This window comes from Caloenas nicobarica, chromosome 4 (assembly GCF_036013445.1).
Source record: "Caloenas nicobarica isolate bCalNic1 chromosome 4, bCalNic1.hap1, whole genome shotgun sequence".
Lineage (NCBI taxonomy): Eukaryota > Metazoa > Chordata > Aves > Columbiformes > Columbidae > Caloenas > Caloenas nicobarica.
In genome coordinates this window covers 53,896,747-53,914,798 of record NC_088248.1, presented here as the reverse complement: position 1 = coordinate 53,914,798, position 18,052 = coordinate 53,896,747, and the positions used below count along the sequence as shown (strand labels likewise).

General features: G+C 35.3%; 1 protein-coding gene across 1 annotated transcript in view; it reads left to right on the top strand.

The window, feature by feature from the left end:
* SLC30A9 (solute carrier family 30 member 9) overlaps positions 1-18,052 on the top strand; it is a 43,126-nt gene that overhangs the window by 8,023 nt on the left and 17,051 nt on the right. Inside the window, exons 4-15 of the mRNA XM_065634941.1 lie at positions 464-563; positions 1,949-2,041; positions 2,422-2,504; positions 3,567-3,625; positions 4,389-4,456; positions 9,086-9,188; positions 12,441-12,496; positions 13,861-13,996; positions 14,403-14,442; positions 14,889-14,960; positions 15,390-15,497; positions 16,777-16,942. Coding sequence (XP_065491013.1) covers positions 464-563; positions 1,949-2,041; positions 2,422-2,504; positions 3,567-3,625; positions 4,389-4,456; positions 9,086-9,188; positions 12,441-12,496; positions 13,861-13,996; positions 14,403-14,442; positions 14,889-14,960; positions 15,390-15,497; positions 16,777-16,942 — 1,084 coding nt within the window. The remainder of the gene's footprint in view (positions 1-463; positions 564-1,948; positions 2,042-2,421; positions 2,505-3,566; positions 3,626-4,388; positions 4,457-9,085; positions 9,189-12,440; positions 12,497-13,860; positions 13,997-14,402; positions 14,443-14,888; positions 14,961-15,389; positions 15,498-16,776; positions 16,943-18,052) is intronic.

Sequence of the window (18,052 nt, the reverse complement as noted above, 5' to 3'; positions counted from 1 at the left end):
ATACCGTCTGTCTCAGTTCTCTGTATGGTCTGCAAAGGTCAAAAATCTCGTCTGCAGAAGGTGGAATAGGTAAAGTATTGGAAACAAAGAAATGGGGCTCTGTGGTGCCATTTCAGTTGCTAAAGCAAGGGTTTCCAAACTGCTGTATTTAATGCCATCTTAGTAGCCAAACACCATCTTTGACATCAAAGTTGGAGAAGTAGCTGACAGTGACAGTTAAGTGTGTGAAATGTTTGAGAGACCTGAACTACAATTTAGCAAGTAGCATTTTTGGAGGTAAATCATTCTACTCTTACTCATTCCTTTCTCTTCACTGTTAAGTTTTCTGTCTCACCAACAAACATTGTTTTTCATATCTCCACTTAGAGGTGTCATGATATGACACTAGATTGAACTAACTTTTGAAGTTTCTGCTGGAGTCTCCATGAGTGACTTAACTTGCTTATTCATTTCTGTTTTTAAGTGAAAGCAGTCCTTAAAAAAAGAGAGTATGGACCAAAATACACACAGAATAACTTCATCACCGGAGTCAGAGCAATAAATGAGTTTTGTCTTAAATCCAGGTATGATGGCTTTGAGTTGAAATTTAAATCATTACTGTTTGTATGTGCTTCAAAAATAATTGTGATTGGTGAGGGATTTTACACAGCAACTCCTAAATGCTTTTGTGGTATACATAATCATAAGTGGCTGAAGTTAGTTCTTTTTTACTTAGTGTTACAGTGGATTAGGAACTTGTGCTTAGTTTGCGTGTTTCCATAGTGGCTTTTTAAAGTAATTTATTTGTACTTCTGTGACCATGAATCTAGTTGGGGGAGTCTGCCTCTAGAGGAGCTAGTTATTGGGGGGAGCGGCAAATAACTGTTGTTTCAGAATTTTGAGGTCATGATGATTTGATGTGAACATATCTAAAAGATCCGTGGAAACTTCATGTTACGTGAGGTCTGTAATTTGGAATAAAATATAATCTGGTTCATTGTAACAACTATTGTTAGTTGATTCACATTTACTGCCTTTTACTATGTGCTATGCCTGCCAGTAGGTCTTACTGCATATCGCTATAGTTGAGGTGTCTGTCAGATTTCATGCATGTTATGTGTGTGACCCATGTTAAATCTAAAGGCTTTAGCACCTTTGTTTATAACTTTTTATGCTGTCAGTGTTCTTCCCTAGTTTTTACATCCAGTGTATGTCACCAGACTTGGTCTTTGGTGAAGATCCAATAGCAAATTATGCTTAGTCCTCTGCCATATTTTTATCATAACTGGCTTGTTGTGCAGAGAAATAACCAGATAAAGTTTTGCTGGATTGACCAAAAGGCAGTTTTTTTAAAAAAAAAAAAAGTCTAGATAATTGGTTGGGCTAAAAATGAAATGTTCTGTTGTATTAAAATTTTTTAAAAAAATCCTTGATGCTTCTCAATGGAGATACCCTAATATGTAGCTCAGCACAAGCAATTTATCTGTTCCCCCAAGTAGTTTGGTATCTCCAACCTTGTGCAGCTGGTGCTGGCTGTGTAGGTTTTGAGGTTAAATTTCTTAACTTTTCATGTTACATGACTTCTGATTTCCACTTGGAGATGTTAAGCCATGAACCCTCTTGTTTAGCATTTGTGCACGTTATCAATTACATGCAGATCATTCATTGGTTGTTCTGTTATTCAGTGTTTTATTACTTTGTCTTCCATGTGTAGTATTTAATAGTGTGAGGACATGATTTGGACTTTTGTGTGCGTGAAACACAGTACTTTGCAATAGCATCATAGAGATCTCGTGCTTCCTATCGCATATCTGTTCTGTTTGGCTCAAGTAAACAACTTCACTTTTTTTTTTTTTTTGGTACTGCAAATTAATAATATCAAAGTTGTGGAAGATCCCCCAGACATAAAAGTAAAATTAGAATAATATGAACTTTTTCTTGCACTAAACTGTTTGTCCACTTTCCTTAGTGATTTAGACCAGCTGAGGAAAATTAAACGACGAAGCCCCCATGATGATACTGAGACTTTCACTGTGTACCTGAGAGCGGATGTAGAGGCAAAGTAAGAACATTTTTATGAAGGAAAATATTTGGATCATTTAAAATGGATTACACGAGAGAGAGACAACTTTTAAAAGTCAGGTTAACAACGTGAAAGGGCATTAATGTTTTCCATATTCTATCTGAACACATTTTATATCCTCATTATTGTAATAATTACATGGTGTATATAAAATTGGAGGGTATATTTCATGTGTCCAAAGATGAAGTGCTTGTCCTCAGCTCCCTCTTGCCTGGCTTTTTATTCTGTAAAGTAATCTGCATGGCTTCTTATCAGAAAGAGTGTGATGTTCTGCTTTTAGGAAAGGCATTTGTAATGTGGTCAAACTGAAAGAAATTGCATAAATAGAACCACTGTTAAGTTGCTTTTATTATGTGCAGGTCTCTTGAAGTTTGGGGTAGTCCGGAGGCTCTTGCTAGAGAAAGAAAACGACGTAAAGAAGCAGAGATCAAATACAGGGAAAGTGAGTATGGAGTTTTCAAATAACTTCAAATGCATACAGCAAAGTATGGTTGTTAGAAATCTGCTAGGTGGGGTGTTATTTCATTGACAATTCAGCTTACCTTTGTGCTTCAGAAAGGGCAGAAACACCCTCAAACCATCTTTTTGCTTAAAATTACTGTTGTCATCCTTGCTGGTATTATCAATAGCAGGTGCAGTCAAATCAGTAGTTCGTAATGGATTTTGATCTGTCTAGTCAGTTAAAATCACAGGAGAGGTGATATTGCTTCAAGGTATTTATCCCAATTATGCACCTTAAAACTAGAGATATTTTCATTTTTTTGTGAAACAGTCGTACCACTGGAACATTGTCCTAGTAAAAAGACTAGAGCTGCAGGTACCTGTTAAGGCACATTTAAATGTTTGTACTGAGAGTACAATCAGTAGCTTCAAAATTTTTAGGGACCAGCAGAATAATTATTGGACATAATTGAAAAAGTGAGTTTAAAAAAATATTAGTCAGTCATAATAGCATACTGAAACATCATATACTTGAAGTGGTAACTCCCTTTCATTACAGACTAACCTTGTACTCCACTGTCTGTTTTAATCTGTTTAAATTATTGTGTACTGTGTATTTTACATAACTTTGTGGGGAGAATCTAGCACTACAGCTCCTAGATACTGTAGTATACTAGTGTTTATTTTGAAGTTACTGAACATCATCAGTGGATGGAAAAATACTGACGATAAGAGACTTCTTTGAAATATCATTCCCACTCTCCTTCATGGTTAAGGGGTGGGAGGGGGGCAGTAAAATGGCCTGGATTTGGTTCAGTGTGTTTTGGGTTTTTTTCCTTTGTGTGTCATCCTTTGTTGGTAGGCATGGCAGTGATGTATAGGATCATAAAAGATTGTATTTGGCATTTTGCATGGGTATATAACAATGTGTGTTTCTGGTTATAATAGAAGGATAGACCATGTAGCTCTTCCTAGAAGTTGACTGCTGCATAAAAAAACAGACTTCAGTTCCTGAAACTACTGCTTACTAGTAAGTATTCATGAAAACAAATTTGTATTGCAGATCTATTTAGAAACCAAAGGCTGTTGAGAGAATATAAGGAGTTCTTTGGAAATACTAAGGTAAGAGATGTTTTAAAGTTTTTGGCTAGAATAATGCCATGAGATATACTCTGACATTTTGAATGAAACTGCTGCATAAGCTTAACTAAGTGAACATTCTTGGAAGATCTATTTGTACTGGAATATACCAGATCTATCTCTGATTGTAATGCAGTGGTAAATGTTATGATGCCAGTTTAAAAGGGTTCCTACTGTGGCAGTGTAATCCACCAGTAAGGTGCGTGGTGGTTTTTTTTGTCAGTTGCATTCCTATTAACAAAATTGCAGCTGTATTGGTGGTTTTATCTATAGCTGATAAACATTTATAGTAAATATATTGATAAGAAATGAAGTAGGTTTCTTAAGGAAAAAAAAAAGACAAAAAACCAAGCTCAAACCAAAACAAGAAACATTAACACTTGCTCTGTGCCCTACTGGCCCTTCCTCTTTGCTTAAGCAGACCCATTCGCCAGACCCAGGTGCTCTGCTATGGTAGAATGATTTCTTAATTGTTCTGCTGCGCAGCTGCCTCCTGTCCTTATGGTGCAGTGGCCCCTTCTGGAGGCTTTGGTTGTTTGTCCTTTTTATAGCCATCTATTAAGTTAAGACTCAACTGCAGTTTGGGTGAGCATTCCATAGTAAATTAATAGGCTTCAAGGACTGTAGCTTCCCTTTTGCAATACATGGCAATGCAAAGTTTTTATTTAATAATTTGTATGGTAGGTCCTTAATGAGGTCAAGATTTAGTTATTTTATTTTAATTATCTCTTATTTCTTTATGTAGCCACGCTCCAGTGCAGCAGCTATGTTTTTCAAGGGACCAGGGAAGGTGGTAATGGTAGCCATTTGCATGTAAGTTTAAAAAAAATAAATGTTTTGTTTATGCAAGTATAAAACAGTTTATTATCCTGGAAATGAGAACAGTCTGTGTACTCAACCTAAAGATACCTCAGTCTCTGTAACTGAAATTAATAGATTTGTTTATTCATTGTTGATGGAAGTGAGTCTAGGTAAACACATTCATCAATATATAGAGACCGGGGACAGAATATATCTCTGATCAGAGCACAGCAAATTTTTTGAAATTAGACTAAACAGTTTTTTAAAGTAAAAACTAAAATTTTGAAGGACGTGGAGAGGCAGGCATTTAAAGTTGTCCATTTTTCTTGCTCCTCTTGAGAGGAGCTTTTCATAAGCTTTAAACAATCTTTCATAAAACCAACAGAAAATAATTCACTTTTTCTGCTGTTATTCAACTATTTTCTTCTCTAACTGAACAAAATGAAGCAAAACTAAACTAATGATCCTGATTTAAAGCAAATAAACACAGAGACTGTCTGGCATGAAATAAATAGAAGTAGGTGAAGTTCCTCTCAGGAAACGATGGGTAAAATTTACTTATAATAAAATCTATGAATTTTAAAAATAAATTTGATTTTATAAAAGGTATTTATTTGCTAAGACATTATCTATATAAGGCAGCAGAATAGAAATATAGGGATTTTTTTTGGCACAGGACACATTTTAGACAGGAAATAACTCTGAGTTTTCCTACAAAACTATATGCTTTTTACTTGGGAGAAAAACACATAGTTTGACTGAAAACCTCCCTCTTTCTTTACTGAGTATTCTACTAGTAACTGTTTAGGCCTTTATAAGTTAAAAACATAGAAGAATTGCTAGTATGGGTGTTTCTAATGGGGAAAAAAAGAAATTAAAAAATTTTTAAAAGGGGGGGTGTTGTATTGTCACTTCCACCTCCTTCACTTTCTTAAAATGATCTAGGGAAAACAGTCTTGTCTTCTCTGTTTTGTAAATAGGCTGTTGCAATAAACATTGCGCACTCTTCATAAATACTTTTTGGATGATTAGGCGCTTTTATAAATGAATGCCTGGCAGCCAGGCTGGCAGAAGTTTATAGGGCCTGTTATATTCTCAGTCATCTGTTTGTGGAGCTTTTTTAGAAGTTAAAGGATCTCTTATGGCCCACAAATACCTGATGACTTTTCGGAGATTTAAGTCATGACCACCATCAGTGCTGCTTTGTTTGTGGGCCCGAGCTTCTTGACATGAGCATGATTTTTAATGGCTTCTGGTTTGGGGTCAAGAAAGGCTAATCTGTCTTAACTTCTCCAATTGGAATGATTGGTTGGCTTTTCACAAACTTCATGCTTCCTCAGTAAGGTTGAAATGTGGTTCAGTAAAAGCAGAGTGTGCGGATCCACGTGCGAGGGTATAAAGCAGCTGCACGGGCTCACTCTTACGTTGTTGATGGAATTCTCTGTGCAAGGAAAAGCTTTGAAGGTCTGTTACAGAAATACAGGAAGGCAATGTGTTTTATCAAAAAGGGATTGATCTGTTATTAGCAAAACTTTCTTCAGGGTCTGGCATTGTTGAAATGATTTCATTGTTAAGCTAATGCTTTACTTTTAAACAATAAAGGTTTTCATGGTATATAATATTTAAAAAAAATAATAGCAGTGAAGGATGTTGGTAGTGTTACTGCTTCCTTGTAAATAGATGTGATGAAATGTGTTTAGTTCTCAAATCTAGGCACAAATAGATTTTTTTTTCTATAGATTTATAATGGATCTGAATATTTTCAGTTTGATTTTTTTTTTTTTTAAATTTTGACTTCTTTTTTTACTGTCCTTTCTTCAAAAGCCTAAATATTTTATGTAGGTAGACAGGGATGGTCATGTAAATCAGACCATGTCCTTCTAGACCATTCTCTTATGCTGTAAAATTGAGTATAAAAAGTGAGCAATCATATGATGGTACAATTGCCTCTATCTATCTATCTATCTATCTATCTATCTATCTATCTATCTATCTATCTATCTCAATTGCCTGTAATACCTGTTCCCCATATATATCTTGATGTTTTGAGGTGGTGATCTGTGAAACAGTTTTGGAATGATAAATATATAAATGGAAATATTAATGCCCTTTAATGTTTTCAACTTTACAGTTCAGTCAGGATACATTTATTTGAATTTGTTTTAATTGTAATTTAAATTGTTAAGTTAGGAACTTCAATTTGAATGTTTGATTTTGATCTGCTTTTGCATTTGTAGGGTTTTTTTTTTCAAAGAGGCTTATTCTGTTCATGTATCAGTACATTTAAAAGTTACCAATTAAATTTAGACTTTACAATAAAATTGACAAGACTTCTGACAAAAAGGAAAATGTATAACTTTTTCCCCCCTTGTTCTCTTGGCCTCCTCTGTGGACTTTTTAATACAGTTATAAACAGTTATATTAAATGAAACTGCTTATTTTCTAGATGCAGAAGAGAGGCTTATTAGAAAATGCTGTACAGTAGTAGGTTTAATAAGCAAGAGAATTGTACCTAATGAATCATGTTTGCTTTTTTTTTTTTTTGTTATGTCTTGGCATGATGTCCAAAACATTACAATAAAGCTTTTTCAGACTTTACCTAGCTTTGGTTCAAGTTCTGTTAAGATTTCGTATTCTTTCAGGTCCCTGCGGATAGGAATGAGGTAGTTAAATCAGTCAGTTCATTTCAGTACAGCAGGCAAAATACTCCACGAATTGTTGGTCACTGATGTAAAATATAACTTTGTTTCAAAATGATTCAGAGTATTTTAGCTGCCTTCTCAGAATTTGATGGTTTTGGATTATTTTTCCTCTGCTGTTTAAAATCTTTGTAGTATTTCTTTAGCAGAATTTAGGCTTTCATAGGGCTTATTATTTTCAAATGCAGTGGTGAATTTGTTTTTTAAAGTAATACATATTTTACTTGCAGTAGAAACCTTACCTTTTTTTTTTTTCCTACCCAAACCTGACTTCTATCTGTTGTCTTATAGTAATGTGAACATCTAGTCAGACAGGAGCCACCAAATAGCCTTGATGGCTCTGCAGACTCATTAGGGTTTTTGTAATTATTTCCCATGTGGCAATCTTTATCTTTCTATCTCATGTCTCCGACTTACTGGGCATTATAAACAGATTGATTTTTCTGGGCTGGACATTTGAAAATCTTAGTGTGGTTTCTTTTTAGATCACTAGGATGTCAAATCTTGCCACACATTTAGAATTTGTAGAGGTGAAATAAAATATCAGCTGAGAGCCTGTTGCGTCACCTGAACCAGGCGGAGGCTGTACAGCTGAATTGTACCTTCAGATAAGCTGTCAACTCCATTAATACAACATTGAGAAGAACAATACAAAAGTCAAGAGACGGTGATCATGAATCCCACTGTAATTTATTTAATTTTCCTTCTATGCCAAACATGCACTATAGTGGAAGAACTTTTAATTAACACAGGGAGTTTAAATTATGGTTTAGTGCTACAACAGCTTTCCATTCTTCTTGGATTATCCACTAATTTATGCTTTTTTTTTTTTACTTCCCACCTGTGAATTATGGTGATGCCTCACCATCTCATGAGGTAGTGAGAATAAATGAAAAAGAGTAAAGCACATTCAGGTCCTTGGATTGAAGTTAGTCTAGAAAACAGTGCTACCTCTTGCTTGAAGAAGTCGATGTACTCTCACAGAAATTCTTTAAGGATGACCTTGGAAATGAATGTTATTTAATCAACTATATAATTTGGTGTGTGGCAAGGGGCTGGACTTGTGCTTCCTCTGACTTAAATATAATTTCTTGGCATATGGTTGTTCAAAAATGCAACTACAAGATGTTAATACTTACTTATAACATGTAATTTCATTTGAATACTTTAAAAATTGCCAATAAGCTAAACTCAAATATATTAAAAAAGATGGAGGATAATGTTATAATCTTCTAGCCTGATTTTCTTTGCAATATGATTGTAACAATTAAGCTACCGATAATGAATGTTTGAAGTGAGAATGTAGACCTGGATTTTGGTGCTAATAGTTACCCTCCACTGTACAACATAACACAATACTTACTCCAGTGAGTTCATAACCTAAAAAAGGCTTGAGAAGTCAGGCTGAACAGCTTAATGGAAAAGTTCCGTAGATAATTTTTACAGTGTAATCTGAGGACAGCCTTGTCTGCCTGTCATCTTATGTTTATATCCTACGGGGAATTGCCCAAACTGACACTGAAATGGGGAACCTTGTACTCCAGTATGAGCTGAGGATGTGTAGGAGGCAAAAGATTGACGAGGGAAAAGGAAATCGTTAAGGCTTGTGTTCTCCCACTGGTAGGCAATTATTTGCTCTGAGTAGTGAATGTGATGGTAGTTTTCAGGAAATGTAACTTACTCAGGACTGCTTAGAAGTTAATGATTTTTGAAAAATAAATTGTGTATCTTTACATACCAGTTTTAGCTGGAAGGGCTTTTTAACAGTAGCCGTGCAGAAAATATCTGTGCCTTATCTGCCTGTACAGGTCTCTAATGAACTGATATTTGGTTTCACCACTTGCAGGTATTGCGTGATTATACAGCACTTGTGGTTGTGCTGAAAATATTACAGACCATACATTCTGTTGTTGTTTAGCTTATTTCTTCTCTTTGTTTTCAGAAATGGGTTGAATTTTTTCTTTAAGCTACTTGCTTGGGTTTACACGGGTTCTGCAAGTATGTTTTCAGAAGCCATACATTCTTTGGCAGACACATGTAACCAGGTGAGTGTTTCTTCTGTGCTGCTTAAGGTTAGCACTTGTGATAATTTTTCAGGAATAAAGACAGATACTTACAGTAGTTGTATTACACTTGAATGCAATAATTGAGTCTACTAGTGTTCTTTAGTTTGTCTGTACTGTCTAAATAATAAACATCAGAGAAATGAAAACTGTTTTATTTAGTAGGACTAGAGCTCATGGCAAAATACTTCATTTTTCTTTACAATGTTTGCTCATAGATAACATTGACATTGTAGAGAAGCCTAGAAATTCCGAGTTTATTGACCACAACTCGTATTAAAAAATGATGTTCAGATTCTGCCGTGGTGTGTATTTACAAGGCTTTTCCCCTTCAATACCTGTGATCACTTTCGTACTATTTTGTACAGTTTACATGCTCCCTAGAATTAATAGTGATATATTCTAGGAGGAAAAAAACTAGTACTTAATCTCATGGCTATTTAAACAATATTGAGGCAAAACAGTCTCAAAGGTGTTTTTTAAATAAACAAATTCATTTAGGAGAGGGTGTTTTTGTGTTTTAGTTTATTATTAAATAATTTCTCGTTTAAGTAATTCAGATTACAAAGCCTGCCCAGAGCATGACAAGCTCTGCATGCTTGCAGTCGGAGGAAGATGTATTGTTTTCTGTGTATGTGTAGTATACATGTGTTTTTTTTAGCTTCCCAGAGGCAAAAGTAAATCTCACAGAGTAATATTATTGTTATATACAGTTTTTATCAAGCCGTAGGCAGATGAAGGCATATTTTATCAGAAATTCAGAGTGCTTTAGAAATATTGCTAAGCCCAGAGCTCTTTCTGTTTTTCCTCAGTCCCAATGCAAAGATATTGTTACTCTGTTGCAAAGTTACTTGCTGAAACTGGCGGTTTCAACTAGTGTTTTCTACAGGTTTATCTAACTGCTCTTTTTTTAATATATATTTATGCTAGTAATTTAAAGGAGGGTTTGTAAGCTACCAGTAAAATAACTGACCTAGTCTAGAAGCCTTAAATGCAGAAGGAATCTAGAAAGTCACCTGTAATTAGAAATAAAATATATTTCAAAGGTGTTTGGACTATTATTTCTGCTAATATAATACTGTTGGTAATACATCTACATTAATTGGAGCAAGTGGTTTGAAATGCTTCTGTTTTCCTTTTCTAAACTATTGTTTTTTTCCTATAATTGTTCCATACTTCAGCTGCAATTTATTTTCCCTATAACTGTCAAGATACAAGAGCACCAAAAAAAGGTTAAATGGGTCATAATGTTAGGCAAATACATAAACTTTAGGAAATAAGTCCCAGGACAGACTTAATTTTGTTTGTCACAATGCATATGCATAGTGTGGCCAGCCCTACCTTTAGGAAGTGGTGTCAGAAAAAAATCTCAGTAATTTGGGTTACGTACTCACTCCTCTCTGCCTTGTTCCCCAGCCCTCCCAGAAAAGAATGATATATGGTCATCTTGAAGTATTATTGAGTTCCTGTCCAGATAAGAGTGTTTAAAAGTTTGTATTAATGAGACAAGTCAAAATGTAGATTCTTAAGTTTTTGTAGAAATGAGTTGAAAGAGAGGAGTTGTAGTAATCAGAACTATACTCAGCTACTTCGTAGGTCATAAGTGGGACTTGAAGCTAAGATGATGTACAAAGTAGGCCTCCTGAAATACTTTTCCTGACGGGTATTGTAGTAGAATGACAGACATTGTTGCTTAGTCATCTCTTGGTAGAAGAATGATGAGAATTTGAGTATCTCCGTTTCTTTTCTATTCCTAGACTGCCTTAGCTGCCACTCACAACACAAGTAGCCATGTACCTGGCACTTTTCCTTTGATAGGTTGAGCTGGGCCTGTAATACTAGTGTGCAAGGACAAAATTAGTGTTGTTTTGCTGTGATTTTGTTTGGTGTGCTTGAGGTATACATTACGAGGCCTTGAAATCTTCCCTTCTTCTAGTGTAGAAATAATTGTTCTTGTTGCAGCTTTTGATATAGCAAGGCTTTGGAAACAAAAATACTTAAAGATGCGTGACTGAAACTCTCCTGCAGCTCAAGCAAGAGGGGTCCTTGGATAGCTTGTGATTCATAAAAGCCCTCCAAATTTGACGCATACGTGGAACCTTAGAGCAGACTTGCATCTTAAAAATAATTTTAATATAATTTTGGCTACCTTTTTGCTTCAGTTGTACCTAGCATGGTTCTCTGACCAGAAAGACCAAGCTGAGAATCACATTTTTGTTTCCTGTTTTCCTGTAAGTGGTTTTACGCAGCCTCAGCTGCTCCAGCTGCAAAACGAAGGCAGGTGTGCTAGTAACTCAACTGATAATACTTAAATTTATGGGGAGGCATTTCATCTGGCCATGCATGTCAGTTTATAGGTGAACCAAGTTTGATAGTGATATTATCTAGCACTTACATGCGCTGTTCTGGTTTAAATGTGGAAGTTAAATGGTCTGCTGGAAATGTGGAGATGTTTTTCTCAAATATTTGAGTATGTGATTTTGGGGAAAACACAGGAGAAACATTGTGGGATGGAGGAGAAAATCAGAAAAAGTGAGAAACTGTCTTTATCTCAACCCGTAACTTTTAATAAGTAAAGCAGAAGCTGCGCATGCAAGCGAAGCAAAACAAAACAAGGGATTCCTTCACTGCTTCCCATGGGCAGGCAGTTGTTCAGCTGGGCTCCATCATGCCTAATGGTTACTTGGGAAGACAAACACCATAACTCCAAACGTCCTCCCTTACCTCCTCCTTCCCCCAAAATACATCCTGATCGTGATGTCACATGGTATGGAATATCCCTTTGGCCAGTTTGGGTCAACTGTTCTGGCTGTGCCCTCTCCCAGCTTCTTATGCAGCTGGCACAGCATGAGAAGCTGAAAAGTCCTTGACTGCTCAGCAACAACTAAAACATCACACTACTGTCAACATTCTTCTCATTCTGAATCCAAAACACAGTGCTATACTGGCTACTAGGAAGAAAATTAACTCTATCCCAGCCGCAACCAGGACAACACACTATATAATTCCTTATATTTTATATATAGGTATAATTAACAGTTTTTTGGAGGCAGTAGAGTTAAATGACAGACTTTGAGGATTATATTCTACCTCTAATAAAGCATCATTAGCAAAGCATATGTGCACATCAGCAAATTGCATCTGCCTTTATCTTTCGAGTTCAGTTGATACAGAATGTTTCTGAATTTGTTTGTTTATTTTTTAACAAAGATTTTTTCCTTTTGTCCTAAATAGGCTTTGCTAGCTTTGGGCATCAGTCAGTCTGCAAGGACACCTGACCCTAGTCATCCGTAAGGTTTTTGAGTAAATAGTGATTTTGGTAATTATATATAATCAGTAAGAGTAGTTCTTGTTTGTGCATCACCTTGTTCTTTTTAATCTACTGTTTTGTATCATTTCTGAAATGCATTGTTTCTGATTTTATAATAGATAAAATAAGAAAAGAGGTTTCTTCCAAATTGCAGGAGTTTTAGCTTCAGTGACTTGATACATGTTATATTTAATGATTTTTTTTTTGTGGTATGCTTTTGGATGTGTATTATTTTAATTGACTTTATTTCTTTAAATTATTCTGGGCTCTTCTACCTCTTCCAATGGATAGATTTACTTTATTTTTAAACACTTACATGAATGACAAGGTGGGTTTTTTTAAAATAAAAAAATACTGTCCTCTTCTTTTTTCAACAAAGTGGTTGTCTGCAAGGCAGCTACTTCTATCATAATTAGGTATATTTGACTTAAACTACTCTTTGTTTTTATATGAGTAAGAGGGATATTACTGGTAAGTTCTTAAAATTTCATGAAAGTTAGAAGCTACTCTCCATGATATTTTCTTGGTGTTGACCTGCTTTACACTTCACATGTTTGGGCAAGTCATTCATACTGTAAGCACTAGTTCAAAATATGTCTAATTTACAGAATTAGTTAAGTTTTTCTTCATTAGGAGCTTCAGGTAATTTGAAAAATGTTTCAATCTTAAATTTATCTAAATATTTGTTGTATCTTCTTCCCCTTTTCACTTTTCTCCCTTCTTCCTCAATTCGGTCTTTTGTACTATTGATTTTTAAATGTTGCTACAGAAGTGTACTGTTTGTAGTAGCAGTTAATAACAAGAAAAGGAATAAATGTACACTTTTAATATTGCTTTTGCCTTTCTCACTGCTCTTAAAAACTGCAAGTGTTGAATGCAGTTAGCTGAACTACTTAAAGGTGTCACAGATTTTATTCCCTTTAAATTAGCATTATAAAATATGTAGACTAGCTGCCTATCAGGCTGGAAATTTATTTTAGAAGTAGCATTTCAGTAAAATGTAAAAGTGATGTGAATTTCTTTTTTTACAGTGGTAAAATCCTCAGTCTCTACAAAAGAGATAATGCAGCTATTTAAATAGCTTGCTTAAAAAAGAATTAGAAAAATATCTGTGCTTAATGTCCTTGTGTGTACTAGATATCCTTTTCCAGGTAGTTTTGTTTGTTTGTTTGGGTTTTTTTTCCCCCTTGGATTAGGCTGAATTTAGCAGCTTTGTCTTAAATAGATGCCTGGTCATAGGATGATAATTTAAGACATATAAAAACTAATGGAAAAAACGTATAGTTATGTTTGCAGACATACAGAACCTTGTTTTCCTAAATCACTTCCTTTGTTTTCATCTAGGTATGGTTTCACAAACATGCGCTATATTGCCTCCCTGATCAGTGGGGTGGGCATTTTCATGATGGGTGCAGGACTTTCTTGGTATCATGGGATCATGGGTTTACTCCACCCTCATCCTATAGAATCTCTCCTCTGGGTAAGCTAATCTTGTTTGATATTGTATCTAACACCAGCGACTAGGAAGTAATGGTACAGTCTGAAATCCGCTTCCTGAGTCAGTTTGAATCCCAACGCAATTAACTCAAACTTTCCTTAGTGAGAATGTGTTTTAAGAAAAAATCATCTTAAACCATAGCTGATCTTAGAGTAAAGGAAGCTGTTCTTTAAACCCTGCATCTTCACACCTCCCAAGAGGTCTTCCTTTCTTATTTTCCACTATATTGCATAATTCAAACATTGTTGGTTGCCTTCTGTTCAGGGACAGCTACACAGCACAGTGGGTAATGGGGTTCTGGAATGCTGCATTTGGATAGTCTATGGTCAAGAGACCTGTGCAAACATGCATCTTACATAATAATCGAGACTTTTTTTTTTTCACACAGGCATACTGCATATTAGCAGGGTCATTGGTTTCTGAAGGAGGTATGCAGTTTCAAGAAATATTTCTGTTTAAGTATTTGTAATCTTTAAGAGTGCAATGTAAATACAGTAATAATTGCTCCTTGCTTACAGTAAAGTTTTGAGCTCTGCTGCAAATTACTTGGGTTGTAAATAAACAAAAAAAGAGAACTATTTTTCTTCTCTCTCTATATAATAAGAAGTTGAAGAGTACATCATTTGGAAAGTACACATAGAATACCTTTTTGATGTTAAACTGTCAGTGAATAGAACTATTCCAATTTGCATGGGAGACATGCATGTAGAAAAGAAAATAACTTTATGCTTTGTTATTATTGGAAGTATCAATAATCAGAGCTTTCTTGATGATCTGTTGCTATGACATAAAGAAAAGTTCCTTTTTTTTGCAAAATGGAAACAAGTCTGTTTGCCTCTAATCATTTTCAGCAACTACTTTGGTGTTGTTTCAGCTACCCTTCTTGTTGCTATAAATGAAATTCGCAGGAGTGCTCGAGCCAAGGGTCTGTCATTTTATCAATATGGTATGTGTCTTTATAGCAATAAGGTATGTGGTTATTTAAAACAGAATCTATTAACCTGTATGTGCATAATGATAGAAACCATTTTGTTTATTCTCCCTTTCTCCTTGCTTTATTGATATGTTTTCTAGTAACAAATACATTTTACAAATTAGGTGAAAGCCTGTTGATTTAAGTAACAATGCTTAGATACTTTTACTAAACTACTTGAATTTTTCAGGATATGTGCCCCATAATTGGCACAGGGCTTGTTCTGTGTATTTATGAATGCTTTCAGAAGTCTGTGCATATGCAAAAATTCAGTTTACACCTATATACTTGCAGAAATTTTTCTCTTAAGTTGCTGGTGTTAGTATAGTTTAAAAACTGTGCATAATGTAGTAAAGCTAAGCTTTCCAAAGCAATGTAACTTTTTTTTTTTTGTATACGTAGTTGTGCAGAGTCGTGATCCTAGTACAAATGTGGTGTTATTGGAGGATGCTGCAGCAGTTCTGAGTGTGGCTGTAGCTGCTACCTGTATGGGTCTGACTTCTTTAACAGGTAAAATTCTGCCTCAAACTGAGCTGAGCAGGATATGAATTTCCTCCTCTGCATGATATGAACACAGAGCATTTAGTTTATATTGGTTGATTTAAATACATCTCTACTGTTTTTGTGATATTTGTACTCTGTAAGCTCCTGGAGATTTATACTGTTCTCTGATCTGATTTCTAGTAGTTTGAGTTGAAAATATTTAAAATAAAAAGTGAGGTTTTTTCGTGTATGTTATTGGTAGGGTTAAGCTTGAAAGGGGACGTGCAGATGGGTCTAACTTCCTTTTGACCTGTTTTGTCATACAAATTTAACATATTTTTTTACTAAAGGTATATTTATTGTAGTCAGTTATGTGTTATAAATCATTCTGTGCCAGAGTGGAATTACATACTAGAGTTTCCTCATTCAGTGGTGTGCGGTTCCATGTGCACATGGGAAGGATTTAAGGAAGCAGTTCTTTCCTTCCTTTTGATGCGTAGTGGTATTAGTTTTGTTGTCAGATTACAATAGCTGCTCCTGAACCGTGTGGCAAACCTCAGTCACACAGGTAGGGTGGTCTGGGTGGCAACAGATTCAAAATCTGTCTTTGCTGGACAGTCAAGTTTTCAAAAGAGGGAAGATGATTTATTTATCTGTTGCTTTTTAAGCATTGGCTTTGGCTTTTCAATTGTTTAAAAAATAAATACGGTAATTTCGTTTCTTTGTGGCTTCTAATGAGTTAATTCTAAGTTTCATTTTTGTATAGAAGTCAGTTCTTTATTCCGTCTCTAATTTCCTTCGTAAAGTTAAAAATACGTTATTGTTTCTGCAAATCTGAGTATGAATGAATATGCGTTTAAAGTATTCCAGAAATGGTTAATACAAGTTTTGAGTTACTGATAAAAGAATAGACTTTTGTGCTACTACCTGTGTTTAGATGTATATAATTTTATATTAATAAAGGTAAATCTATACACAGAAACCCAAATAGCTGACAAGAGTTTACTCATTTATTAGTGCTGCTGGAGACAGGAGTGGCTGAGGGAGAGGAGGGGACTTTAGGCTTTATCTTAAGATAATTTGTTTTCTTCCAGCTTCAGCTTGTTCCTTAGTATGAAAGAGTTGGCAGTGTGTTAAAAACGAACCATCAACAACAACCCAAAAACCAAAACCCAAACCAAACCCCCAAAATCCCACCAAAAAGCAAACCAAAAAAACCTGCAAAAGTGATGTACAGTGCGAAATCTGAATTATCTGCTATGTTGTAGAAATGGTCTGTGAAACTAATTTGGCATGTCTTGTTTAGGAAATCCATATTATGACAGCGTGGGTTCTCTAGGTGTTGGAACTTTGTTAGGGACTGTGTCAGCATTTCTAATCTACACTAACACTGAAGCCCTGCTGGGACGATCCATTCAGCCGGAACAACTGCAGCGACTCACTGAGTTACTGGAAAGTGATCCTGTAGTAAGGTAAGAATCTTTACAGCTCAATCTCTGCTAAGAACAGCAAAAAGCAGGAAAATAACATCTGGAAAAAATAGTTCAAGCACTTTAAATGAGAGAAATCTGGTGAGATTGATTAGGGTAGATTCTTCTGTATTGAGATTTTAGGATCTTAATTTTTACTAACTTCTATTTCTGTGCTAAAAATGGCAGTAAGTGAATACTCCTACCTCTCAGACATTCCAAAGCTGAAATAAAATTGCAAATATGTTCTAACAGTTACATACATTACAGGAGTTGATAGTGACTTAACGAGAAAGCCGTCACATACTTAAAACTATTTTCAAATGCATGAAATGTAAGCACTTAAATGATCTTGTAATGTTGCTTTTATAGTTTATTAGCACTTCAATATTTAAGTTCTCTCACTGTTAATATTCAGTGTCTAGAATTCTCTAGCGGTTGGCAGTGAAGTGGTGCAGTAGTGCTACGATGTAATAGATTCTGCATGTTGGATACTTACAGAATGAACTCAATGCTAATTTATCTTTCTTTGGAAATCTGCAATTTGCAGTGAAATAAACTTCTAGATCATTGTAACTCTGAAATCTTGTTTAAATGGTTTTTAAGGAGCTATTAGTTTCCTTTAACCCTATTAACCTTGATCTAGAAGCAAACCCACTTTTATTTTCTTAATCTTTATTCAGGAATATATTTCGGTCTAAATCAGCTGGAACGTTTTAAAGCTTTTTTAATTTGTAGCCGTTACTGAACTCTGTGGAGGGGGAAAAAAAAAGCCCATTATCTTCTTCCACGTATTCTTGCATTAACTGGATGCTGGATCATCTCAGTTGCAAGCAACAGGTCTGAACAACATGTCTTTCATTCCAGAAGCTAAAAAGATTCCTGTTTTGGAACAGGATTGTGTTAGAATTTTCACGTCAGTAACTGAACTCTGTTAAAATATTTGTGGCGACCCCGGATTAGTCTGAGTGTTGGAGCATATGTCAACAGTGCTGTGTTAGAGTAGGTGAGTTTACGTGGTTATTCGTACATGACTTCTGTAGTTCTTTTTGCAAAGTGCACAGGTGGCTTTTGGTCGCCCAGGATGGATCATAAAATTTTTCCTATCCCAGG